The following is a 27,319-nucleotide window of genomic DNA, read 5'->3' as shown; positions in this document are numbered from 1 at the left end:
GGCCTCATGAAAAATCTGCTTGCTCCAGCGAAACCCAGAGAGAAATCATACGTTGATTTGTGCAACTGGTCCGGGAGCATTTGAACCCGAAGGAAAGCGTTCTTATGGCGAGGTACCGGTTCTACACCTACAAAAGGTCTGAAGGCCAGGAAGTGACGAGTTATGTCGCCGAGCTAAAACACCTTGCAGGACATTGCGAATTTGAAGGACATTTGGAGCATATGCTCAGAGACTTTTTCGTACTTGGCACTGGCCACGCAGCCATACCTCGCAAGCTTTTGACTGTGGACACCCCAACCTTGAGTAAGGCCATAGCGATAGCCCAGGCGTTCATTGCCACTAGTGACAATACGAAGCAAATCTTTCAGCACACAAGTGCTGCTACAAGTACTGTGAACAAAGTGATGTTGTTTTCAAATCGCAACGTACAGGGCAGGCCCCACTTGCCTGCAGCTGCACATCCGCAGAGGTCTCAGAGTCCACCATCAAGGGTGATGAATGCAAGGCCATTAACAAATTGTTAGCAATGCGAGGGTGATCATCATTTCCATTCATGCCGCTTCAAAGGGTACGTTTGCAAGGGTTGTGGAACAATGGGACACCTCCAACATATGTGCAGGCGAGCTACAAATCCTGTTAATCCTGTAAACCACCATGTTGCAGAGGAGGACAGATCCACGACGGATCACGACGAACCAGAGCCTCAGACAGAGGAGATAGAGGTACATGGGGTGCACACATTTACCACAAAGTGTCCCCCGATAATGCTGAATGTTGAACTAAATGGACTCCCAGTGTCAATGGAGCTGGACACGGGCGCGAGCCAGTCCATCATGAGCAAAAAGACTTTCGAAATATTGTAGTGCAGCAAGGCCTCAAGGCCAGTATTAACTCCAATTCGCACGAAACTAAGAACTTATACAAAGGAACTGGTCCCCATAATCGGCAATGCTACCGTAAAGGTCTCCTACAATGGAGCGGTGCACAAGCTACCACTCTGTGTGGTACCGGGCGATTGTCCCCATCTGCTCAGCAAGAGCTGGCTGGGGAAGATATGCTGGAACTGGGACGATGTCCGAGCGCTCTCGCCCGCTGATGATACTTCGTGTGCCCAGGCTTAAACAAGTTTCCTTCGTTGTTCGAACCAGGCATTGTGAAATTCCAAGGAGCAAAAGTGCGGATTCACCTAATTCCGGGGGCGCGACCCATCCATCACAAGGTGAGAGCAGTACCGTACATGGTGAGAGAAAGGGTAGAGATTGAGCTAGACCGGTTGCAAAGAGAGGGCATCATTTCACCGATCGAATTCAACGAGTGGGCCAGCCCGATCGTCCCAGTCCTCAAGGGAGACGTCACTGTCAGAATCTGTGGTGATTACAAAGTAACTATCAATCATTTCTCCCTGCAGGACCAATACCCACTACCAAAGGCCGACGACCTCTTTGCAACACTGGCGGGAGGAAAGACGTTCACGAAGCTGGACTTGACTTCAGCCTACATGACGCAGGAACTGGAGGAATCCTCGAAGGGCCTCACCTGCATCAACACACACAAAGATCTCTTCATTTATAACAGATGCCTGTTTGGAATTCGAACAGCGGCGGCAATATTCCAGAGAAACATGGAAAGCTTACTGAAGTCGGTCCTGTGCACGGTGGTCTTCCAGGATGGCATCTTGGTCACAAGTCGGGACATAGTCGAGCATCTGCAGAACCTGGAGGAGGTTCTTAGTCGACTCAACCGTGTGGGGCTCAAGTTAAAACGCTCGAAGTGCGTTTTCCTGGCACCTGAAGTGGAGTTCTTGGGGAGGAGGATTGCGGCGGACGGCATCAGGCCCACCGATTCGAAGACGGAGGCAATCGAGAACACACCGAGGCCACAGAACGTGATGGAGCTGCGGTCGTTTCTAGGACTCCTGAACTACTTTGGTAACTTCTTACCGGGTCTCAGCACACTGTTAGAACCACTGCATGTCTTACTGTATAAAAGGGACGAATGGGTATGGGGTAAAAGCCAAGAAAATGCCTTTGTAAAAGCTAGAAAATTGTTATGCTCAAACAAATTGCTTGTGTTGTATGATCCATGTAAGCGTTTGGTACTAGCATGTGATGCGCGTCATATGGCGTCGGGTGTGTATTGCAACAAGCTAATGATTTTGGGATATTACAACCGATTGCTTAAGCATCCAGAAGTCTGTCTAAGGCTGAGAGAGCCGACAGCATGATTGAAAAAGAAGCGTTAGCGTGTGTCTATGGGGTAAAGAAAATGCATCAATACCTGTTTGGGCTAAAATTTGAATTGGAAATTGACCATAAGCCACTGATATCCCTGTTTTCCAAGAGTAAGGGGATAAACACTAATGCATCGGCCCGCATCCAGAGATGGGCGCTCACGTTGTCCACATACAACTACGCCATCCGCCACAGGCCAGGCACAGAAAACTGCCGATGCTCTCAGTAGGCTGCCATTGCCCATCACGGGGGTGGAAATGGCGCGGCCCGCAGGCTTAGTCATGGTTATGGAAGCCTTTGAGAGTGAGCAATCACCCGTCACTGCCCGACAGGTTAAAACCTGGATGAGCCAGGACCCCTTACTGTCCCTAGTTAAAAACTGTGTGCTTCATGGGAGCTGGTCCAGTGTCCCAGTGGAAATGCAGGAAGAGATAATGCCGCTCCAGCGGCGCAAAGATGAAATGTCTATACAGGCAGACTGCCTTCTGTGGGGTAATTGGGTAGTGATCCCCAAGAAGGGCAGAGAGACCTTCATCAGTGACCTCCACAGTATCCACCCAGGCATCGTAATGATGAAAGCGATAGCCAGATCGCATGCGTGGTGGCCCGGTATCGATGTGGACTTATAGAGTCCTGCATGCACAGATGTAACACATGCTCGCAGCTAAGCAATGTACCCAGGGAGGCGCCACTAAGTTTATGGTCTTGGTTCTCCAAACCATGGTCTAGGGTCCATGTCGACTATGCAGGCTCTTTCTAGGGTAACATGTTCCTTGTGGTTGTAGATGTGTATTCCAAATGGATTGAATGTGAGATAATGTCGGCAAGCACGTCAGCTGCCACCACAGAAAGCCTGCGGGCCATGTTTGCCATGCACAGCCTGCCCGATGTCCTCGTAAGCGACAACGGGCCATGTTTTACCAGTGCTGAGTTGAAAGAATTCATGACCTGCAACAGGATCAAACATGTTACATCTGTCCCGTTTAAACCAGCATCCAATAGTCAGGCAGAGAGAGCAGTGCAAACCATCAAGCAAGGCTTGAAGAGGGTAACTGAAGGCTCACTGCAGACTCGCCTATCCTGATTCCTGCTTAGCTACCGCACGAGACCCTACTCGCTCACTGGGATCCCACCTGCTGAACTGCTCATGAAAAGGGCACTTAAGACAAGGCTCTCGTTAGTTCACCCCAATCTACATGAACAAGTATAGAGCAGGCGGCTTTAACACAGTCAATATCATGATAGCTCAAATGTGTCACGCGAGATTGAAATCAATGATCCTGTATTTGTATTGAATTATGGACAAGGTCCCAAGTGGCTTCCCGGCACTGTTGTGGCCAAAGAGGGGAGCAGTGTGTTTCGAGTCAAACTGTCAAATGGACTCATTCACTGGAAACACTTAGACCAAATCAAACTCAGATTCACGACTATCCTGAGCAACCCACTTTGGACCCTACCTTCTTTGACCCCCCCCAACATATACACCAGTGGCAACCGACATCGCAGTTGGCCACGAAGCAGAACCCATGATCCACAGCAGCCCAGCAGAACTCACCACACTAGGAAACCAAGCAAGGCCAGCTGCACAGCAGCCCAGCGAGGGCCCAGCAGACGATTCACCAATACCAGCATGTGCCCCGAGACGATCAACCAGGGCAAGAAGGGCCCCAGATCGACTCACCTTGTAAATAGTTACACTGTTGACTCTTGGGGGGGCGGGGGGAGTGTTGTTATATATGTAAACTTGTATATACTCTGCACAGCCACCAGAGGGTTCATCCCCTGGAGTCCCAAGGGATCCCATAATCCCTTGGGAGCACAGGCATTTAAGGAGGCCTCACAGGTGGGAGAGGCACTCTGGAGACCTGCAATAAAAGACTAAGGTCACACTTTACTTTGAGCTCACAGTGTTCAGTCTGACTCTTTCTTCATACATAACAGTGGTGAGCTGCCTTCTTGAACTGCTGCAGTCCATGTGGTGCCACAGTGTTATTAGGTAGAGAGTTCCATGATTTTGACCCAGCAACAATGAAGGAACGGCGATATCCAAGTCAGGATGGTGGGTGACTTGGAGAGGAATTTGCAAGTGGTGGTGTTCCCATCTGCCTGCTCTTGTCGTCACAGTGTTTACGTGGCTGGTTCAGTCAAGTTTCTGGTCAATGGTGACACCGAAGATGTTGATGGTGGGAGTATTCGGCGATGGTAATGCCATTGAACATCATGGGGAGGTAGCTAGATTCTCCCTTTAAATTGGTTTCCAAGGGTAGGCATTTCATGTGGATAAATGTGAGGTTATCTACTTTGGTGGCAAAAACGCGTAGGCAAAATATTATCTGAATGGTGGCAGATTAGGAAACGGGGAGGTGCAACAAGACCTGGGTGTCATGGTTCATCAGTCATTGAAAATTGGCATGCAGGTACTGCAGGTGGTGAAGAAGGCAAATGATACGTTGGCCTTCACAGCTAGGGGATTTGAGTATAGGAGCAGGGAGGTCTTACTGCAGTTGTACAGGGCCTTGGTGAGGTCTCACCTGGAATATTGTGTTCAGTTTTGGTCTCCTAATCTGAGGAAGGACGTTCTTGCTATTGAGGGAGTTCAGCGAAGGTTCACCAGACTGATTCCTGGGATGGCAGGACTGACATATGAGGAGAGACTGGATCGACTGGGCCTGTATTCACTGAAGTTTGAAGGATGAGAGGGGATCTCATAGAAACATATAAAATTCTGACGGGACTGGACAGGTTAGATGCAGGAAGAATGTTTCCGAAGTTGGGGAAGTCCAGCAACAGGGGACAGAGTCTAAGGATAAGGGGTAAGCCACTTAGGACTGAGATGAGGAGAAAATTCTTCACTCAGAGAGTTGTTAACCTGTGGAATTCCCTGCCGCAGAGAGTTGTTGATGCCAGTTCATTGGATATATTCAAGAGAGAGTTAGATGTGGCCCTTACGGCTAAAGGGATCAAGGGATATGGAGAGAAAGCAGGAAAGGGTTACTGAGGTGAATGATCAGCCATGATCTTATTGAATGGTGGTGCAGGCTCGAAGGGCCGAATGGTCTACTCCTGCACCTATTTTCTATGTTTCTATGTTTTGAAAATGGCCTTGCATTTCTTAAGTAACTTAAAATAAATCGCTGCATGGATCCAAAGGTGAATTACTACACTTTTCCTTAAAGTGGCTCTGTCATACAACATTATGCCACATAACACTTTGCTCACAGCACCACCCACAGTTGCAATACATTCGGAGTGTTGTGCCTGTTCAGTATTTTAAATATATTCGAGATGTAGGGCTCAATTAACACTGTTTCTTAAATTTCTTTGAAACATTTCACATTATTTCAATAATATAATCCAGATCAAATTCAAAGCTAAGAAATGAAAGGTGCCGTTTGTTAATGAACATTAGTGAAGTAGGGAAGGCAGAGTTACAATCAGCTTGAAAATTACACTGCACAATACAAACAGTTAGCACATTTATCTGTTCACTAATGGAAGATTAAACCATTTATTTTAAAATAGCAGATAGAGGAACTTGAGATGAACATATTGCATGAGGTCACTTCCCGGATATAGTGTATATATAATTTGTAATGCAGTACAGACTACTTCTTTTCAATTTTATTTAAAATAACAAAACTATATTTTCAATTCATGGGGCACTGGCACCAGTATTAGGGAAAGAGGGAATTATTCTGTCGGGACGGGCTGCACTTAAAATAAGCTGGAATCTAATAACTAGAGCTGTAGATAGGGCTTTAAACTAAAACGGTGGGGGGGGGGGGAGGTGTCAGGCGAGAGGAAATTTAGAAATCTAAAGAGAAAAGTCAAAGCAATGGAGTAATGTAGCAATGTAGCAATTTGAGTAAAGATGAGCAGAGTGTGACACGAAGGGACAGCGAGTTTAACGGAAATAGTGTATCATTGAATAAGATAAAAGAAGGGAATAATGATAAAATGTAAAAATTAAAGGCTCTTTATCTGAATGCATAAATGAATTAGTGGCAAATAAAGATAAATGGGTTTGGTCCAATAGCTATTACAGAGACATGGTTGCAAAGTGACCAAGGTTGGGAACTACATATTCCAGGGTACTTGACGTTTCGAAAAGACAGGCAGAATGGGAAACAGTGGGTGTAGCCCTGATGATAAAGGATGACACAAGTTCAGGAGTGAGAAAGGATCTTGGCTCAGAAGATCAGGAAGTAGAATCAGTATGGGTGGAGATAAGAAACAACAAGGGGCAGAAAACACAGGTGGGAGCAGTTTATGCCCCCCCCCCAACAGTAGCTAAATCGTTGGACAAAGTATTAATCAACAAATATTAGGAGCGTGTAACAAAGGTAATACAATAATCATGGAGGAATTTAATCTTCATAATAGACTTGGCAAATCCTATTGGTAAAGGTAGTCTGGAGGACGAGTTCATGGAATGCATTTGAGACAGTTTCCTAGAACAATATGTTGTGGAATTAACCAGGGATCAGGCCATTTTAGATCTTGTATTGTGTAATGAGACAGGGTTAATTAGTACTCTCATAGTAAAGGATCCTCTGGGGAAGAGTGATCATAATATGATAGAATTTCATATTGGGGTTGAGAATGGCTTACCTAAGCCTGAAACTAGAGCCTTAAACTTAAATAAAGGCAATTACATAGATATGAGAAGCAAGCTGGCTAAGGTAGATTGGGAAATTAGATTAAAAGGTATGACAGTAGATAAGCAGTGGCAAACATTTAAAGAAATGTTCCAAAATTCTCACCGAATATACATTCTATTGAGAAATAAAAATTCCAAAAGAAGTGATCCATCCGTAACTAACTAAAGAAGCTAAGGATAGTATTAGATTTAAAGAAGAGGCATATACTGCTGTGAAGAATAGTAGTAAGGCTGAGTATTGGGAGAGCTTTAGAAACCAGCAAAGGATGACCAAAACATTGATAAAAAGGGAGAAAATAGAATATGAGAGTATACTAGCAAGAAATATAAAAATAAATTGTAAGAGCTTCTAAGTATGTAAAAATGAAGAGAGTAACAAAGAGGCTTAGAGGCTGAGAGAGGCGACATTATAATGGGAAATAAGGAAATGGCAGACTTCAAATAAATATTTTGTATCTGTCTTCACAGTAGAAGACATAAAAAGCATACCAAAATAGTGGGGAGCCAAGGGGCTAATGAGAGTGAGGAACTTAAAAGTAATTAATATCAGTAGAGAAAAAGTACTTGAGAAACTAATGAGACTAAAAGCTGAAAAATCCCCTGGACCTGATGTCCTACATTCTATGGTTCTAAAAGAAGTGGCTACTAAAAGAGGAGATAGTGGATGTATTGGTTATGATCTTCCAAAATTCCCTAGATTCTAAAACAGGCCCACCAGATTGAAAGGTAACAAATGTAACAGTGCTAATCAAGAAAACAGGGTATTATAGGCCAGTTAGCCTGACATCAGTTGTCGAGAAAATGCTGGAATCTATTATTAAGGAAGTGGTAACAGGGCACTTAGAAAATTACAATATAATTAGGCAGGTTTTATGAAAGGAAAATTGTGTTTAACAGATTTATTGGAGAGTTTTTGGGGGATGTAACTAGCAGGGTAGATAAAGGGGAACCAGTGGATGTAGAATATTTGGATTTTCAAAAGACATTCGATAAGGTGTCACATAAAAGGCTGTTGCGTAAGATAAAGGCTCATGGGGTTGGGGGTAATATATTAGCATGAACAGCGGTTTGGTTAATGGATAGAAAACAGAGAATTAGGGATAATCGGGTCATTTTCAGATTGGCAGGCTGTAACTAATGGGGTGCCTGCAAGAATCAGTGCTTGGGCCTCAGCTATTTACAACTTATATCAATGACTTAGATGAAGGAACCGACTGTAATCTATCCAAGTTTGCTGACAATACAAAGCTAGATGGGAAAGTAAGCTGTGAGGAGGACACAAAGAGCCTACAAAGGAACATAGACAGGTTAAGTAAGTGGGCAATGAGGTGGCAGATGGAGTATAATGTGGGGAAATGTGAGATTATCCACTTTGGTAGGAAGAACAGAAAAACAGAATATTCTTTAAATGGTGAGAAATTATTAAATGTTGGTGTTCAGAGAGATTACAAGGTGTCTTCGTACAGGAAACACAGTTAGAATGCAGGTACAGCAAGCAATTAGGAAGACAAATTGAATCTTGGCCTTTATTGCAAGGGGGTTGGTGTGCAAGATTAAGGAACTCTTGCTACTATTGAACAGGGCCTTGGTGAGACCATACTTGGAGTACTGTCTCCTTATCGGAAGAAGGATATACTTGCCTTAGAGTTTGTGCAACGAAGGTTCACTTGATTGATTCCTGGGATGAGAGAGTTGTCCTATGAGGCGAGATTGAGTTGACTGGGCCTATAGTCTCTGGAGTTTAGAAGAATCAGAGGCGATCTCATTGAAACATACAAGATTCTGAGGGAGGTTGACAGGTTAGATGTCGAGAGGTTGTTTCTCCTGGCTAGAACTAGGCAGCATAGTCTCATGATAAGGGAATCAGCCATTTAAGACTGAGATGAGGAGGAATTTCTTCACTCACAGGGTTGTGAATCTTAGAATTCTCTACCCCAAAGGGCAGTGGATGCTGAGTCATTGAGTATATTCAAGGCTGAGATAGATAGATTTTTAGACTCCAGGGGAATCAAGAGATTTGGAGATCGGGCGGGAAAGTGGAGTCGAGGTCGAAGATCAGTCATGATCTTATTGAATGGCGGAGCAGGCTCGAGGTACTGTATGGCCTACTCCTGCGCCTAATTTTTATGTTCTTATATACAATCTATTCCTCTTAATTCATACCTGCTTAAATCAAATTGTCTGATAATACAATTCATTTTACAACATCAACTTGTATTTATATAGCACTTTTAACATAGTAAAACATCCCAAGGTGCTTCACGGGAGTGTTATAAGACAAAAAAAATTATTTTAGCACTAAATTCTCACTTTTTTGTCACTTATATTGTTTAAGTGCAATTTCTTTTTACTGCAAAAATGACTGAGTTATCAAGAGCAGACTGTAACCTAAGTACAACATTATTTTATTGTTTTGTTTGTGAAAAGTTTGCTTTAAACATTTAAAAAAAAATCTCAAATGGTAGATGGGGGACATACGTCTTATTGGGAACAAAAGCTTTGAATTAGTTTAGGTTAACTTTGAAGCCATCTATAGCCAGCTGAAACACAAGACTGGGGAGATATTGGAGATGGGAAAATCGAAGGAAAACTGGGCAAAAAAGGGACCTGCTATGTTATCTATTTAGCGCAGTGTTTTTCATTAGGCATTTTTCCATATTTCCTATTTCTGAACCTTTGGAAAAAGTTGTATGGCCATTTTTACTTGATTCTTGTCAAGCACCTCCGTTTCTTGGTGCAAGATGCATTTGAGGTGTGATCAGGAGGACGTAGACCATTTTGCAGATCTTAGCGTACCCACTTACAAATTATCCAGGATAACTGCCTCAGCTTCCAGCACGGGCAGCATCTCTATCTCATTTACCACTGAACACCATGACATACTTGGTCAATTGTAAGCACACTGGTGCATTTCCCAAAATGCGGGAGGTGGGGTTGGGGGAGGTGGGGTTGTGGTCACTGGTGCCAGTGTCTAACCTATTCAGTTATTTAAATCCAGTGAGCCCACCAAATTCGGTAAGTTCAGCAGGTCACACAAGCAATGCAAGGTGTGCACAAAAAACATGACAACAGCTGTATTTTCCTTTCATTTGGGAACCTAATTGGTCAATCTTTTTGTCACCATCACAACTTACGGTTAACACCAAATTTGGGGGCGTAGTTAATACAGAGGACTGCGACAAAATACAGGAAGACATTAATAAACTTACAGAATGGGCATGTAATTGGTAAATAAACTTCATTATAGATAAGTGTGAGGTAGTACATTTCAGTAGGAAGGATAAGGAGGCCATATAGTTGGAAAATGTGTTTAAATGGGATAGAGGAGCAGAGGGATATGGTGGCACAGATAAACACATCACTAAAAGGGATTTGGTAGTACAGATACACAAATGACTAAAAGTAGCAACACAGGTAAATAAGACCATAAAAAAAACAAAGCACTGAGGCTCATTTCTTGAGGGATATAATTGAAAAGCCACAAAGTTATGTTAAACTTGTACAGTACCTTAGTTAGATCATACTTGAAATGATGTGAACAGTTCTGGTGTCCATATTATAAAAAGGATATAGAGGCACTTGAGAAGGTGCAAAAAATATTTACTGGCATGATACCAGAACTGAGAGATTATACCCATCAGGAAAGATTGAACAAGCTGGGGCTATTTTCTCTAGAAGTACTGATTTGATAGGAGATCTTTAAGATTATAGAAGGATAGATGTAGAGGAGATGCTTCCACTTGTGGGGCAGACTAGAACAAGGGGCCATAAATATAAGATAGTTACTAATAATTCCAATAGGGAATTTAGAAGAGACTTCTTTTCCCAGAGTGTGGTTAGAATGTTGAACTTGCTACCAGAAGGAGTAATTGAGGTGACTAGCATAGATGCATTTAAGAGGAAGCTGGATAACACATGAGCGGGAAAGGAATAGAAGGATATGTTAATAGTGTTAGATGAAGAAGGGTGGGATGAGGCTCGTGTGGAGCATAAACATCAGGATGGATCTGTTGGGCTGAATAGCCCATTTCTGTGCTGTCAATGCTATGTAATACTATGTAATATTATATAATACTATGTAATACTATACAAGAGTTTTTCAAGCTCATTTAAATATTTTTATTCTTGATTTTGAAGATGAACAGTAGCGGAAAATAAATTGTTAATAAATACTTTCTCTTTATTTGTATCCCTTACCTCAGGTGGTGGCTCAACTGTAGGTGTTGGAGGACGTAACACAGGCTTTATAATCTTGAACAGAAAACGAAGTGGCTTTTCTGGTTTTTCTCCTTTAAACTTTGCTTCCCGTATAGCCTGAGTTTTACGGACACAAACTCTGTAAATGTACAGCATTTACTACTATTCTTTAAATGATCTAGCTGTGATTAGATTAAACATCAGTGAATCATACAGTATTTATCTTTATTAATGTAAAATATACTTTTTAGATCAAGCTATGTGGCACCGCTAATATTTTCAAAACAACATGCCTGACATGAGGTTATTAGAGAGGGGAGTGGTGAGAAGGAGGGAAGAGGGAAGGGAGAAGTTGAAACAATTTTTTGAAGGGTGGTTGGGCTGAAATCAAAAGATGAAAATTGAAGAAGAAATACAATTAAAGAGAACACCTGAAAGGTAATAAGCAAAAGTACCTTGAGATTGGTTAAGAAAAATGGTCATAAACATGTGGGCTACAAAAGCCTTTAGAGGAATAAGTGAAACTGCTGCCGTCAGACAAGTGAAGCCAGTGGCAGGACAAAATCACTGAAACAGAATGGGGATCCAGATCATTTGGAAGGAATCAGTGTTGAAAGTCACATAAGAATATTATACCATGACTGACAAATTGTAGAAACAATAAATAAATTAAGCAAAGAATTTAAGTCAAATATGTTTGTTTCTGGATTCTTTTTCTAAGTTGCATGAAATAGGTAATAAAATTGCTCAATACATGTAATACTAATCGCCGGCTAAAAATCAATGCAGTATATTAATTGTTAACATGAGTAATACTTGCAACCAGTTCTGTACAACAAAATCTCATGCAAAGTATGAATGTAACAGGGGATTCACAGCTATCCAATAGCTCTTCCGTGGTTGTCCTTGTGAACTGCCAAGGATTTTTGCTTCCAATGTGTTGGAATTTCCAGTGAGGAGGAAAAGACGTAAGAGAAAAGATTGCCATCCGTGGCTAACTAAAAAAATAAAGGACAGTATCCAATTAAAAACAAGGGCATACAATGTGTCCAAAACTAGTGGGAGGACAGAAGATTAGGAAGTGATTAAAAGCCAACAAAGAATGACAAAAAAAATGATTACGGGAAGATAGACTGTGAAAATAAACTAGCACAAAATATTAAAAACAGATGGGAAGAGTTTCTACAGGTATATAAAAAGGTAAAGAGTGGCGAGAGTAAATGTAAATGTACAGCAGTACCTGTGCAGTACCTGTGCAGGAAACACAAAAAGATAGTATGCAGGTACAGCAAGTGATCAGGAAGGCCAATGGAATCTTGGCCTTTATTGCAAAGGGGATAGAGTATAAAAGCAGGGAAGTCTTGCTACAGTTATACAGGGTCGTGGTGAGGCCACACCTGGAATACTGCGTGCAGTTTTAATTTCCATATTTACAAAAGGATAAACTTGCTTTGGAGGCAGTTCAGAGCAGGTTCTCTAGGTTGATTCCAGAGATGAACATGACATAAGAACATAATAATTAGGAACAGGAGTAGGCCATCTAGCCCCTTGAGCCTGCTCCACCATTCAACAAGATGAGGGCTGATCCGCCCGCTCCCCGTAACCCTTAATTCCCTTATTGGTTAAAAATCTATCTATCTGTGATTTGAATACATTCAATGAGCTAGCCTCAACTGCTTCCTTGGGCAGAGAATTCCACAGATTCACAACCCTCTGAGAGAAGAAATTCCTTCTCAACCCGGTTTTAAATTGGCTCCTCCATATTTTGAGGCTGTGCCCCCTAGTTCTAGTCTCCCCGACCAGTGGAAACAACCTCTCTGCCTCTATCTTGTCTATCCCTTTCATTATTTTAAATGTTTCTATAAGATCCCCCCTCATCCTTCTGAACTCCAACGAGTAAAGACCCAGTCTACTCAATCTATCATCATAAGGTAACCCCCTCATCTCCGGAATCAGCCTAGTGAATCATCTCTGTACCCCCTCCAAAGCTTAAGTAAGGTGACCAAAACTGCACGCAGTACTCCAGGTGTGGCCTCACCAATACCCTGTACAGTTTCAGCAGGACCTCCCTGCTTTTGTATTCCATCCCTCTCGCAATGAAGTCCAACATTCCATTCGCCTTCCTGATTACCTGCTGCACCTGCAAACTAACTTTTTGGGATTCATGCACAAGGACCCCCAGGTCCCTCTGCACCGCAGCATGTTGTAATTTCTCCCCATTCAAATAATATTCCCTTTTACAGTTTTTTTTCCCAAGGTGGATGACCTCACATTTTCCGACATTGTATTCCATCTGCCAAACCTTAGCCCATTCGATTAACCTATCTTAAATCTCTTTGCAGCCTCTCTGTATCCTCTACACAACCCGCTTTCCCACTAATCTTTGTATCATCTGCAAATTTTGTTACACTACACTCTGTCCCCTCTTCCAGGTCATCTATGTATATTGTAAACAGTTGTGGTCCCAGCACCGATCCCTGTGGCACACCACTAACCACCGATTTCCAACCCGAAAAGGACCCATTTATCCCAACTCTCTGCTTTCTGTTAGCCAGCCAATTCTCTATCCATGCTAATACATTTTCTCTGACTCCGCGTACCTCTATCTTCTGCAGTAACCTTTTGTGTGGCACCTTATCGAATGCCTTTTGGAAATCTAAATACACCACATCCACCGGTACAGCTCCATCCACCATGTTCGTTATATCCTCAAAGAATTCCAGTAAATTAGTTAAACATGATTTCCCCTTCATGAATCCATGTTGCTTCTGCTTGATTGCACTATTCCTTTCTAGATGTCCCGCTATTTCTTCCTTAATGATAGCTTCAAGCATTTTCCCCACTACAGATGTTAAACTAACCGGCCTATAGTTACCTGCCTTTTGTCTGTCCCTTTTTTTAAACAGAGGCATTACATTAGCTGCTTTCCAATCCGCTGGTACCTCCCCAGAGTCCAGAGAATTTTGGTAGATTATAATGAATGCATCTGCTATAACTTCCGCCATCTCTTTTAATACCCTGGGATGCATTTCATCAGGACCAGGGGACTTGTCTACCTTGAGTCCCATTAGCCTGTTCAGCACTACCCCCCCGAGTGATAGTGATTATCTCAAGGTCCTCCCTTATCACATTCCCGTGACCAGCAATTTTTGGCATATAAGAACATAAGAATTAGGAACAGGAGTAGGCCATCTAGCCCCTCGAGCCTGCTCCGCCATTCAACAAGATGAGGGCTGATCTGGCCGTGGACTCAGCTCCACTTATCCGCCCGCTCCCCGTAACCCTTAATTCCCTTATTGGTTAAAAATCTATCTATCTGTGACTTGAATACATTCAATGAGCTAGCCTCAACTGCTTCCTTGGGCAGAGAATTCCATAGATTCACAATCCTCTGGGAGAAGAAATTCCTTCTCAACTCGGTTTTAAATTGGCTCCCCCGTATTTTGAGGTTGTGCCCCTAGTTCTAGTCTCCCCGACCAGTGGAAACAACCTCTCTGCCTCTATCGTGTCTATACCTTTCATTATTTTAAATGTTTCTATAAGATCCTCCCTCATCCTTCTGAACTCCAACGAGTAAAGACCCAGTCTACTCAATCTATCATCATAAGGTAACCCCCTCATCTCCGGAATCAGCCTTGTGAATCGTCTCTGTACCCCCTCCAAAGCTAGTATATCCTTCCTTAAGTAAGGTGACCAAAACTGCACGCAGAACTCCAGGTGCGGCCTCACCAATACCCTATACAGTTGCAGAAGGACCTCCCTGCTTTTGTACTCCATCCCTCTCGCAATGAAGGCCAACATTGCATTCGCCTTCCTGATTACCTGCTGCACCTGCAAGCTAACTTTTTGGGATTCATGCACAAGGATCCCCAGGTCCCTCTGCACCGCAGCATGTTGTAATTTCTCCCCATTCAAATAATATTCCCTTTTACTGTTTTTTTTCCCAAGATGGATGACCTTACACTTTCCGACATTGTATTCCATCTGCTAAACCTTAGCCCATTCGCTTAACCTATCTAAATCTCTTTGCAGCCTTTCTGTGTCCTCTACACAACCCGCTTTCCCACTAATCTTTGTGTCATCTGCAAATTTTGTTACACTACACTCTGTCCCCTCTTCCAGGTCACCTATGTATATTGTAAACAGTTGTGGTCCCAGCACCGATCCCTGTGGCACAAAACTAACCACCGATTTCCAACCCGAAAAGGACCCATTTATCCCGACTCTCTGCTTTCTGTTCGCCAGCCAATTCTCTATCCATGCTAATACATTTTCTCTGACTCCGCGTACCCTTATCTTCTGCAGTAACCTTTTGTGTGGCACCTTATCGAATGCCTTTTGAAAATCTAAATACACCACATCCATCGGTACACCTCTATCCACCATGCTCGTTATATCCTCAAAGAATTCCAGTAAATTAGTTAAACATGATTTCTCCTTCATGAATCCATGCTGCGTCTGCTTGATTGCACTATTCCTATCTAGATGTCCCGCTATTTCTTCCTTAATGGTTTTTGTGTCTTCCACTGTGAAGACCAAAGCAAAATAATTGTTTAAGGTCTCAGCCATTTCCACATTTCCCATTATTAAATCCTCCTTCTCATCTTCTAAAGGACCAACATTTACATTTGTCACTCTTATCCGTTTTATATATCGGTAAAAGCTTTTACGATCTGTTTTATGTTTTGCGCAAGTTTACTTTCGTCATCTATCTTTCCTTTCTTTATTGCTTTCTTAGTCATTCTTTGTTTAAAATTTTCCCAATCTTCTAGTTTCCCACCAACCTTGGCCACCTTATACGCATTGGTTTTTAATTTGATACTCTCCTTTATTTCCTTGGTTATCCATGGCTGGTTATCCCTTCTCTTACCACCCTTCTTTTTCACTGGAATATATTTTTGTTGAGCACTTTGAAAGAGCTCCTTAAAAGTCCTCCACTGTTCCTCAATTGTGCCACCGTTTAGTCTGTGTTTCCAGCCTACTTTCGCCAACTCTGCCCTCATCCCACTGTAGTCCCCTTTGTTTAAGCATAGTACGCTCGTTTGAGACACTACTTCCTCACCCTCAATCTGTATTACAAATTCAACCATACTGTGATCACTCATTCCGAGAGGATCTTTTACTAGGAGATTGTTTATTATTCCTGTCTCATTACACAGGGCCAGATCTAAGATAGCTTGCTCCCTTGGAAGGTTCTGTAACATACTGTTCTAAGAAACAATCCCGTATGCATTCTATGAATTCCTCCTCAAGGCTACCCCATGCAATTTGATTTGACCAATCAATATGTAGGTTAAAATCCCCCATGATTACTGCCGTTCCTTTTTCACATGCCTCCATTATTCCCTTGATTATTGCCCGCCCCACCGTGAAGTTATTATTTGGGGGCCTATAAACTACGCCCACCAGTGACTTTTTCCCCTTACTATCTCTAATCTCCACCCACAATGATTCAATATTTTGTTCATTAGAGCCAATATCGTCTCTCACAACTGCCCTGATATCATCCTTTATTAACAGAGCCACCCCACCTCCTTTCCCTTCTTGTCTATCTTTCCGAATTGTCAGATACCCCTGTATGTTTAATTCCCAGTCTTGGCCACTCTGCAACCACGTTTCTGTAATGGCCACCAAATCATACCCATTTGTAATGATTTGTGCCGTCAACTCATTTACTTTATTTCGAATGCTGCGTGTGTTTAGGTAGAGTGTTTTAATACTAGTTTTTAAACCATGATTTTTAGTTTTGACCCCTCCTGCAGCCCCTTTATATTCATACATATTGTCCCTTCCTATCACCTTGTGGTTTACACTTACCCCAGTGCTACTCTGCTCTGTTGCCTCCTGCCTTTTGCATTCTTTCTTGGGGTCCTGTTTATCTGAGCTCTCACCCACTCTAACTAGCTCAGAGCCCTCTCCTGGGTTCTGAATACTCCTTGCATTGAGGCACCGAGCTTTCATGCTTGCCTTTTTATTACACTTTGACCCTTTAGAATTTTGCTGTACAGTGGCCCTTTTTGTGTTTTGCCTTGGGTTTCTCTGCCCTCCACTTTTACTCATCTCCTTTCTGTCTTTTGCTTCTGTCTCCATTTTGTTTCCCTCTGTCTTCCTGCATTGGTTCCCATCCCCCTGCCATATTAGTTTAACTCCTCCCCAACAGCACTAGCAAACACTCCCCCGAGGACATTGGTTCTGGTCCTGCCCAGGTGCAAATCGTCCTGTTTGTACTGGTCCCACCTCCCCCAGAACCGGTTCCAATGCCCCAGGAATTTGAATCCCTCCCTGCTGCACCACTGCTCAAGCCACGTATTCATCTGAGCTATCCTGCGATTCCTACTCTGACCAGCACGTGGCACTGGTAGCAATCCCGAGATTACTACTTTTGAGGTCCTACGTTTTAATTCAGCTCCTTAAATTCGTCTCGTAGGACCGCATTAGTTGTAATTTACCAAAATTCCCTGGATTCTGGGGAGGTCCCAGCAGATTGGAAAACTGAAAATGTAACGCCCCTATTTAAAAAAGGAGGCAGACAAAAAGCAGGAAACTAAAGACCAGTTAGCCTAACATCTGTGGTTGGGAAGATGTTGGAGTCCATTATTAAAGAAGCAGTAGCAGGACATTTGGAAAAGCAAAATTCGGTCAGGCAGAGTCAGCATGTATTTAGGAAGGGGAAGTCATGTTTGACAAATTTGCTAGAACTCTTTGAGGATGTAACGAACAGGGTGGATAAAGAGGAACCAGTAGATGTGATGTATTTGGACTTCCAGAAGGCATTTGACAACGTGCCACACAAAAGGTTACTGCACAAGATAAAAGTTCACGGGATTGGGAGTAATATATTAGGATGGATAGAGGATTGGCTAACGAACAGAAAACAGAGAGTCGGGATAAATGGTTCATTCTCGGGTAACCAGTGGGGCTGACGCAGGGATCAGTGCTGGGACCCAACTATTTACAATCTATATTAACGACTTGGAGGAAGGGACCAAGTGTAACGTAGCCAAGTTTACCGACGATACAAAGCTTGGAGGAAATGCAATGTGTGAGGAGAACACAAAAAATCTGCAAAAGGACACAGACAGGCTAAATGAGTGGGCAAAAATTTGGCAGATGGGGTATAATGTTAGAAAGTGTGAGTATAAAAGCAGGGAAGTCTTGCTACAGTTGTACAGGGTATTGGTGAGGCCACACATGGAATACTGCATGCAGTTTTAGTTTCCATATTTACGAAAAGATATACTTTCTTTGGAGGCAGTTCAGAGAAGGTTCACAAGGTTGATTCCGGAGATGAGGGGGTTGACTTATGAGGAAAGGTTGAGTAGGTTGGGCCTCTACTCATTGGAATTCAGAAGAATGAGAAGTGATCTTATCGAAACATGTAAGATTATGAGGGGGCTTGACAAGGTGGATGCAGAGAGGATGTTTCCACTGATAGAGGAGACTAGAACTAGAGGGCATAATCTTAGAATAAGGGGCCGCCCATTTAAAACTGGGATGAGGAGAAATTTCTTCTCTCAGAGGGTTGTGGATCTGTGGAATTCGCTGCCTCAGAGAGCTGTGGAAGTTGGGACATTGAATAAATTTATGACAGAAATAGACTAAGAAACTGTAAGGGATTAAGGGGCTATGGAGAGCGGGCAGGGAAGTGGACCTGAGTCCATGATCAGATCAGCCATGATAGTATTAAATGGAGAAGCAGGCTTGAGGGGCTGTATGGCCTACTCCTGCTCCTATTTCTTATGTTCCTTATGTTCTTATATTCAGTTGCTCTATTTCCTGGTCCTATGTTCTCTTTTTCTTGTTGTGTTTGGGCTGCGTACATTTCTTCATTCGACACCCCATCTGTCATCTCCGGTGGATGTAAAAGATCCCAAGGCACTATTTGAAAAGCAGGGGAATTCTCCTCGGTGTCCTGGCCAATATATATCCCTCAACTAACATCACTAAAAAACAGATTACTTGGTCATTATCTCAATCCTGTTTGTGGGAACTTGCTGTGAGAAATTGGCTGCCACGTTTCACTATATTACAACAGTGACTACACATTGGCTGTAAATAGCTTTGGGACGTACGGAGGTCGTGAAACACACTACAGAAAAGCAATAACTCTTTTCTTTCTTTAATTCATGCTTTCCATTAATGTGCCAACATCAGCTTTTATTGTTCATAGTTACTGTTCGTTTCTTTCCAGAATTATTATTCATTTTGAGTGTTCTCTTAGATTTTTTTGTATTTTAACTTCAGTTTGATCTTTCAATTTTCAAACAGAATGTTAATGGATTTCTCTAAAACATGGTAGGACTGGCAGGTAACATCAGATTAAGTAAGGTTATACCAATAGTGAAACCTACAGCTGTCGTCCCAATTAAGTGTTGAGACCACACACCATTTTTAATATAGGATAGGTCATCAGTAGTGGAGACAGCATTAACAATTTTCTAACTCACATTTTACTCTAAATTTATAAAACCAATGTTACAAAACTAGAGCCAACAAGCTCTCAAGCTAGCATCTGTTCACTAATGTGTACCTTGTGAATTTTAGCCAACTCCAACTCTTGTCGAGCAGCATACTTCAAGAAGCCGTCCTTTGTTGTATTTTTTGGTCTCCTAATTTTTATACGTGGTTGAGTAACGAAATCTGGTAGAGCCTCTTCCAAATCTAGTAGACCTAAAAAAATGTTTTAACGTGTACAGTAAAGGCCTGCAACAGCTCAAATCAATTGTTAACAGTGGAAGTCCCTTTCAATTTTTAGAGGGACTTATTTATCTCTGTCTTTTTTCTAACTTTTTACCTTTCATTTGTATGGGATAGAAAAATATATGCAAATGATATCAACTAGAGTCTCTGGGCTGGATTTTCAGGCTTCTGCCGCCCCCGTCAGTGTCGTGGAGGGGCGGTAATGGTGACAGTAAGCATTTCCAGGCGGGCAGCCAGCTTCCAATACCCTGACAAGATTTTCGGTGCCGTTTAACTCCACTGGTTGCGACATCAGCTTGATTTTTGACTGCCGCCCTAACCTTAATGCTCCGTAGAACGCCCTGCTGGGACCGCCTGTGAAAGTTGGCGCTCTGAGCTGTGGTGGCTGCAGTGAGGTAAGTAATGTCAACCTCAGGTAAGTGTGATCGTCTCTTATTTTTTGGATTTATGTTGTGGTGGCATGAGTTATTTATTGGGAATGGTTCTGGTGTTTTTTTTTAAATGAGTTTTTTTTGCAACCCCTCCCCCAGCCTCTCCTACAGAACTCCAAGGCTGGCTGTTTATGTCATGTATCTTACATTATTATATATAACTGTATCCTAACATGCTATACATGACTGTAATAAGATATGACCTGTAACCACCAGCATACCTTACCACCAGGGGTGCACTTGCAAGAGGCAGGTATATAAGGACAGGTCTCAGGCAAGTGCAGCATTACAGAGCTGTGAAATAAAGGTGTAGGTCCAGAGTGACCTTGACATGCCTCGTGTGAATCTGTACTGAGGGGACAGGACTTTACAGTGGCGACGAGTTATGGGATTACAGAATCCACAGAATGACGAAAAGCGGATCAGATGAAAAGTACAATGCGGGAGACAATTGGGAGGACTTTATAGAAAGGCTCCAGCACAGCTTTGTAACCAAAGACTCGTTAGGAGACGACAAAGCAGACAAGAGAAGAGCCCATCTCTTGACCAGCTGTGGCTCGAAAACATACGCTTTAATGAAGGATCTGCTGGCACCCGAGAAACCAGCAAGCAAGTCGTTTGAAGAATTGAGCACACTGGTACGAGACCACCTGAAGCCAGCGAGCAGCCGACACATGGCCAGACACAGGTTCTACAACTACAGACGCTGTGTGGGCCAGAGCATACCCGACTTCGTGGCGGAACTTCGGAGGTTGGCTAGTTTATGTGAGTTCTCCAATGAACTGAGGAGAGAAATGCTGAGGCTTTTTCATTGAAGGAATAGGCCACGCAGGCATATTCCGAAAGCTCATAGAGACCAAGAACCTGCCTTAGAGGCAGCAGCACTGGTTGCACAGACATTCTTGGCAGGAGAAGAAGAAACGAGGTTGATTTACAATGCAGGCACGACAACTAACAAAATATCGGAGCAATGAGTTCACAGTGTGAAACAAGCTGCTACCCCCACACACAGACAAAAGTGGAAGAGCAGGCCCTCGACAGCAGGCAGTGGCGCCAGAAGCCATTAAGGGCCAGAGGAACGGCCGTTCACACCTCATCAACCCACAATGCGAGCAACCAACTACAAACTGAGAGAAGCTCAAGAGAGATCAGCCAGGCGCAGCTCATTCTTTGGAAATAATGGAAGTGGTCTGTGCTGGAGGTGTGGTGGTGGGCACTCATCAAGGGGATGTCGATTTCAGCAGGCTGTTTGCAGGAACTGTGAATATACAGGGCATCTGGCCCGCATGTGCAAAAAAATGGCAGCTCGGCTGGTATACGAATCGGATGGGTCGGAAAGCGGACCAGAAGACGGTGGGGACAGTACCCGGGACACCGATGTACAGCGGGTCAAAACGATCAATGGCCGCTGCTCCTACAACAAGACGCCTCCTATAATGATGAGGGTCCTACTCAACGGGATACCTGTCAACATGGAGCTGGATACGGGAGCGAGTCAATCTCTTATGGGCGCTCAACAATTTGAACAATGTGGCCGCATAAAAGAGACAGACCAAAACTCACAAGGGTCGACACCAAACTAAGGACCTATACCATAGAAATCGTACCAGTCCTCGGCAGCGCCATGCTCTCCGTCACACACAAAGGGACAGTGAACCGACTTCCCCTGTGGATTGTCCACGGAGACACCCCCCAGCAGTGCTGGGGAGAAGCTGGCTGGCAAAACTAAACTGGAAATGGGGTGATGTTCATGCCATGTCGTCAGAGGAACGGACTTCTTGCTCAACAGTTATAAAGTGATTTGAACATCTCTTTCAGCCAGGTGTGGGCACTTTCAAAGGGGCCAAAGTCAAAATCGACATCACACAGGATGCTAGACCGGTCCATCACAAGGCCAGAGCGGTACCCGATGTGATGAGGGAAAAGATTAAACACGAACTAGACAGGCTTCTGCAGGAAGGCATTATATCACCTGTGGAATTTAGCGACTGGGCAAGTGCCATCGTCCCAGTCATGAAGCCTGATGGATCCGTACGAATCTGTGGGGACTACAAATCTACCATAAACAGAGTCTCCCTATAGGACCAGTACCCGCTACCCAGAGCTGAGGACTTATTTGCCACATTGGCTGGAGGTAAACTTTTCACAAAACTAGACCTCACATCTGCGTATATGACGCAAGAATTGACCGAGGAATCCAAGCTACTCACCACCATCAACACACATCGAGGCCTTTTCATGTATAATCGATGCCCATTCGGCATCAGGTCGGCAGGTGCCATATTCCAGTGCAACAAGGAGAGTCTGCTCAAGTCCATCCCAGGGACGGTTGTATTTCAAGACGACATACTTATCATGGGCAGGGACACCGACTCCCATCTCCGTAATTTGGAGGAAGTACTAAAGCAGTTGGATCAAGTAGGCCTATGAGTTAAGAAATCCAAGTGCCTGTTTCTCGCACTCGCGTGCATGTATGGTGTCAAAAAGATGCACCAATACCTTTTCGGGGCCAAGTTCGCGTTAGAAACCGACCACAAGCCCCTCACGTCTCTCCTATCCGAGAACAAGGCAATAAACGCCAATGCCTCGGCGCGAATTCAATGGTGGGCACTCATGCTGGCATCCTACGACTATACCATAAGGCACAGACCAGGCAAAGACAACTGTGCCGACGCGCTCAGCAGGCTACCCCTGGCAACCACGGAAGGGTCTGACGAACAGGACTGTGAGATAGTCATGGCAATCAATGCCTTTGAGTCCACAGGTTTGCCCATGACGGCTCCCCAAATCAGAGCCTGGACGGCCAGCGACCCCATGTTATCCTTAGTAAAAAGATGTGTCCGAACAGGTGACTGGGCAGAGGCTCGCGATGCCTGCCCCGAGGAATTCAAACCCTTTAACAGGCGCATGCATGAGCTATCACTACCAAGCGGACTGCCTGATGTGGGGCAGCCGAGTAGTCATGCCTCTGCGAGGCAGAGAGGCATTTGTCCGGGAGCTCCACCGCGAGCACCCGGGGATCGTTCTCATGAAGGCCATAGCCAGATCCCACGTCTGGTGGCCTGGTATTGACGCGGACTTGGAGCTCTGTGTCCGACTCAGCAATGCCCCCAGGGAGGCTCCCCTGAGCCCCTGGCTTACCAAACCGTGGTCGCAGGTGCACGTAGACTATGCGGGCCCATTCATGGGCAAAATGTTCCTTGTAGTTGTAGATGCATTTTCAAAGTGGATCGAATGCACCATTTTAAACTCGAGCACAACCTCCACCACTGTGGAGAACCTCGCAACCATGTTTGCAACGCACGGAATCCCTGACATATTGGTTATTGACAATGGTCCGTGCTTCACCAGCGTAGAATTCCAATATTTTATAATTGACCACGGCATAAATCACGTCAAGAAGGCACCGTTCAAGCCGGCCTCCAACGGCCAGGCAGAGAGAGCAGTGCAAGTCATTAAATAAGGCATGCTTAAAATCCAAGGTCCCACGCTGCAGGGTCGCCTGTCACGACTGCTGCTGGCATACAGATCTCGTCCGCACTCATTGACTGGGATTCCCCCCACGCAACTGTTGATGAAAAGGACCTTAAAAACAAGGTTCTCATTAATCCTCCCAGACATGCACAAAATCGTTGAGGCAAAGCATCATAAGCTGACTGAGTACCATGACAGAAATTCGAGAGGGAGATGGAATGAGATAGGGGACAAAGTGTTTGTACTAAACTATGGCAGGGGTCCCAAATGGCTTGCAGGGACAGTAATGGGCAAGGAAGGAAACAGGCTACTGGTAGTACAAATGGACAATGGCCAAACCTGCCGGAAGCATGTAGACCAAGTCAAAAGCAGATTTACCAACAACATTGAGGAACCAGAGGCAGACTACAATGTGGAACTCGCACCACACCTGGTGGACAGACAGAGGAAACAACCTGAGGAAAGGGCAATCCCAACAGACAGCCCAGGCGAGTCAACAACAATCACACCAATCGAAACAGACAGCCCAGGTGAGATACCAGCAACCACACCCAAAGTAAAACAGACACCAAGGCAAACAACTGAACCACAACTCAGACGCTCCACGCAAGAGCATAGACCACCTGAGAGACTGAACCTATAAAGACAATAAGACCTTGGGGGAGGATGATGTCATGTATCTTACATTATTATATATAACTGTATCCTAACATGCTATAGAAACATAGAAACATAGAAAATAGGTGCAGGAGTAGGCCATTCGTCCCTTTGAGCCTGCAACGCCATTCAATGAGTTCACGGCTGAACATGCAACTTTAGTACCCCATGACTGTAATAAGATATGACTTGTAACCACCAGCATACCTTACCACCAGGGGTGCACTTGCAAGAGACAGGTATATAAGGACAGGTCTCAGGCAAGTGCAGCATTCCAGAGCTGTGAAATAAAGGTGCAGGTCCAGAGTGACCTTGGCTTCACGACATGCCTCGTGTGAATCTGTACTGAGGGGACAGGACTTTACAGTTTAGCTCGGGATTTTCACTTGCTCAGCTGGCCTAGCGCCCTAGGAGAGGTGTGTAATACCTCCCTTAGCGCTCCGCCCCACACTCTGGGCCCAGCTGATGAATTTTGCTGACTGAGACGCAAACTGTTCCTTGCCGTAAACTTTACCGTCCTGCCACCATTACCGCCCCGAAATAAGCAGAACCGAAAATCTAGCTCTTTAGTTTTATTGGGCTCAAAATTGGCCCTGATATGTCCTTACTATACAGTATAAATGCACACGAGGCCCATACTTGAGAGAAGGTCACTCTGTGACCAGTAACCTTTATTTGTCAGCACTGAAGTGATGAAGGTGGGTGGAGCTTTCCCTTTCATACCTGAAAGTCCAGGTTAGGAGTGTTTCCCACAAGTTCACCACCTAGTGGTCAATGTTCTCACAGTGTGCAACTTAGGTCAGTTTATACATGTGTTACAATGACAGTTAAATACATGACATCACCTCCCCCCCAAAGTCTTATTGGGATCACAGGTTAAGTGTCTCTGGTGGTTTACGCTCCCTTGTAGAGCGCCTGAGTTGGGGCTCCGGTTGTTGGGCGTTTGCCTGAATGTCTGCTGTTTGCGGTGCCTCAGGCCTGTCCGGACTGCCCACAGTGACTGGGCTCTGCTCCACTTGGTTCCGGTGTTCGGTCACCTGTGGTGGAGTGAACTCTACATCGTGTTCTTCCTCTGCCTCTTCTCTGGGGTTGCTGAACCTCTTTTTTGTTTGATCCACATGTTTGCGGCAGATTTGTCCATTGATAAGTTTAATTACCAGAATCCTATTCCCCTCTTTGGCAATCACAGTGCCTGTGAGCCATTTAGGTCCTGCAGCGTAGTTGAGGACAAAGACAGGGTCATTGACATCAATACATTGCGCCCTCGCATTCCCGTCATGGTAGTCACATTGTGACTGGCGCCTGCTCTCAACAATTTCTTTCATGGTGGAGTGTATAAGGGATAACCAGGTTTTGAGCGTCCTTTTCATTAGCAGCTCTGCGGGTGGGACCCCTGTGAGCGAGTGTGGTCGGGATCTACTGGCTAACAGGAGGCGTGATAAGTGGCTTTGTATGGAACCCCCTTGGATTCTGAGCATCCCCTGTTTGATTATCTGCACTGCTCGTTCCGCCTGGCCATTTGAGGCCGGCTTGAATAGTGCCGTTTAGACGTGGTTGATACCATTTCCTGCCATGAAGTCCTGGAATTCAATGCTCGTAAAGCACCGGCCATTGTCGCTGACCAAGACGTCCGGTAGACCATGGGCATCGAACATTGCCCGTAGACTTTCTACCGTGGCAGAGGATGCACTTGAATTGAGAATGTCACACTCGATCCATTTGGAGTAGGCGTCTACAACCAAAAACGTTTTTCCCATGAAAGGACCTGCGTAGTCCACATGGATGCGTGACCATGGCTTGGCGGGCCTGGACCAGGGACTAAGGGGGGCTTTCCTGGGCGCATTGCCCAGTTGGGCACACGTGTTGCACCTGCGAACACAAAGTTCCAGGTCTGCATCTATCCCTGGCCACCAAATGTGTGACCTGGCAATTGCCTTCATCATGACAATGCCCGGGTGCTCATTGTGGAGTTCTCTGATGAACATCTCTCTGCCCATCTGGGGCATGACTACTCGGTTTCCCCACAATAGGCAATCGGCCTGAATCGAGAGTTCATCCTTGCGCTTGTGAAATGGTTTGAATTCTCAGGGCATATCCCGTACGTGGCTGCCCAGTCCCCATTCATGACACATTTCTTGACTAAAGACAGTAGCGGGTCTCTATTTGTCCAGACTTTAATCTGATGGGCTGTCACGGGTGAGCCTTCGCTTTCGAAAGCTTCAACAGCCATGGCCATTTCAGCAGCATGCTCGGTTGCCCCCTCGGTGGTGGCTAGTGGGAGTCTGCTGAGTGCATCGGCGCAGTTTTCAGTGCCCGTTCTGTGCCGAATTGTATAGTCATAGGCGGCTAACGTGAGTGCCCAGCTCTGTATGTGGGCCGATGCATTTGCATTTATGGCCTTGTTGTCGGGCAAACGGGACGTTAGGAGTTTGTGATCTGTCTCCAGCTCAAATTTCCTGCCAGACAGGTACTGGTGCATTTTTTTTTACAACATATACACATGCAAGCGCTTCCTTTTCTACCATCCCATAGCCCCGTTCTGCCTGGGACAGACTTCTGGAGGCATAAACTACCGGCGAGACCTGACCCTTGGCATTAACATGCTGCAACACACACCCGACCCCATAGGACGACGCGTCGTACGTTAAAACGAGTTTCTTACATGGGTCATATAGTGTTAACAGATTGTTAGAGCATAACAGATTTCGTGCTCTATCAAAAGCCCTTTCCTGGCTGTCCCCCCAGACCCATTCGCGACCTTTGCATAGGAGCACATGTAGCGGCTCTAACAGCGTGCTCAATTTGGGAAGAAAGTTACCAAAATAGTTCAGGAGCCCCAGGAACGAACACAGCTCCGTCGTGTTACGGGGTCTGGGTACTCTCTGGATCGCTTCTGGTTTGGACGCAGTAGGTCTGATCCCGTCTGCTGCTACCTTCATCCCTAGGAATTCTATCTCTGGAGCTAGGAA

The 27,319-nt window shown here is 44.6% G+C and overlaps 1 protein-coding gene across 3 annotated transcripts in view; it reads right to left on the bottom strand.

The window, feature by feature from the left end:
* cfap91 (cilia and flagella associated protein 91) overlaps positions 1–27,319 on the bottom strand; it is a 208,104-nt gene that overhangs the window by 46,991 nt on the left and 133,794 nt on the right. For all 3 annotated transcript variants that reach the window (XM_070893569.1, XM_070893568.1, XM_070893570.1), the window contains 2 exons: positions 19,619–19,758; positions 11,089–11,205 (listed from right to left, as the gene is read on the bottom strand). In XM_070893569.1, coding sequence (XP_070749670.1) covers positions 11,089–11,205; positions 19,619–19,758 — 257 coding nt within the window. The remainder of the gene's footprint in view (positions 1–11,088; positions 11,206–19,618; positions 19,759–27,319) is intronic.

This window comes from Pristiophorus japonicus, chromosome 11 (assembly GCF_044704955.1).
Source record: "Pristiophorus japonicus isolate sPriJap1 chromosome 11, sPriJap1.hap1, whole genome shotgun sequence".
Classification (NCBI taxonomy): Eukaryota; Metazoa; Chordata; class Chondrichthyes; family Pristiophoridae; genus Pristiophorus; species Pristiophorus japonicus.
This window is presented reverse-complemented; position numbering and strand designations above follow the sequence as displayed.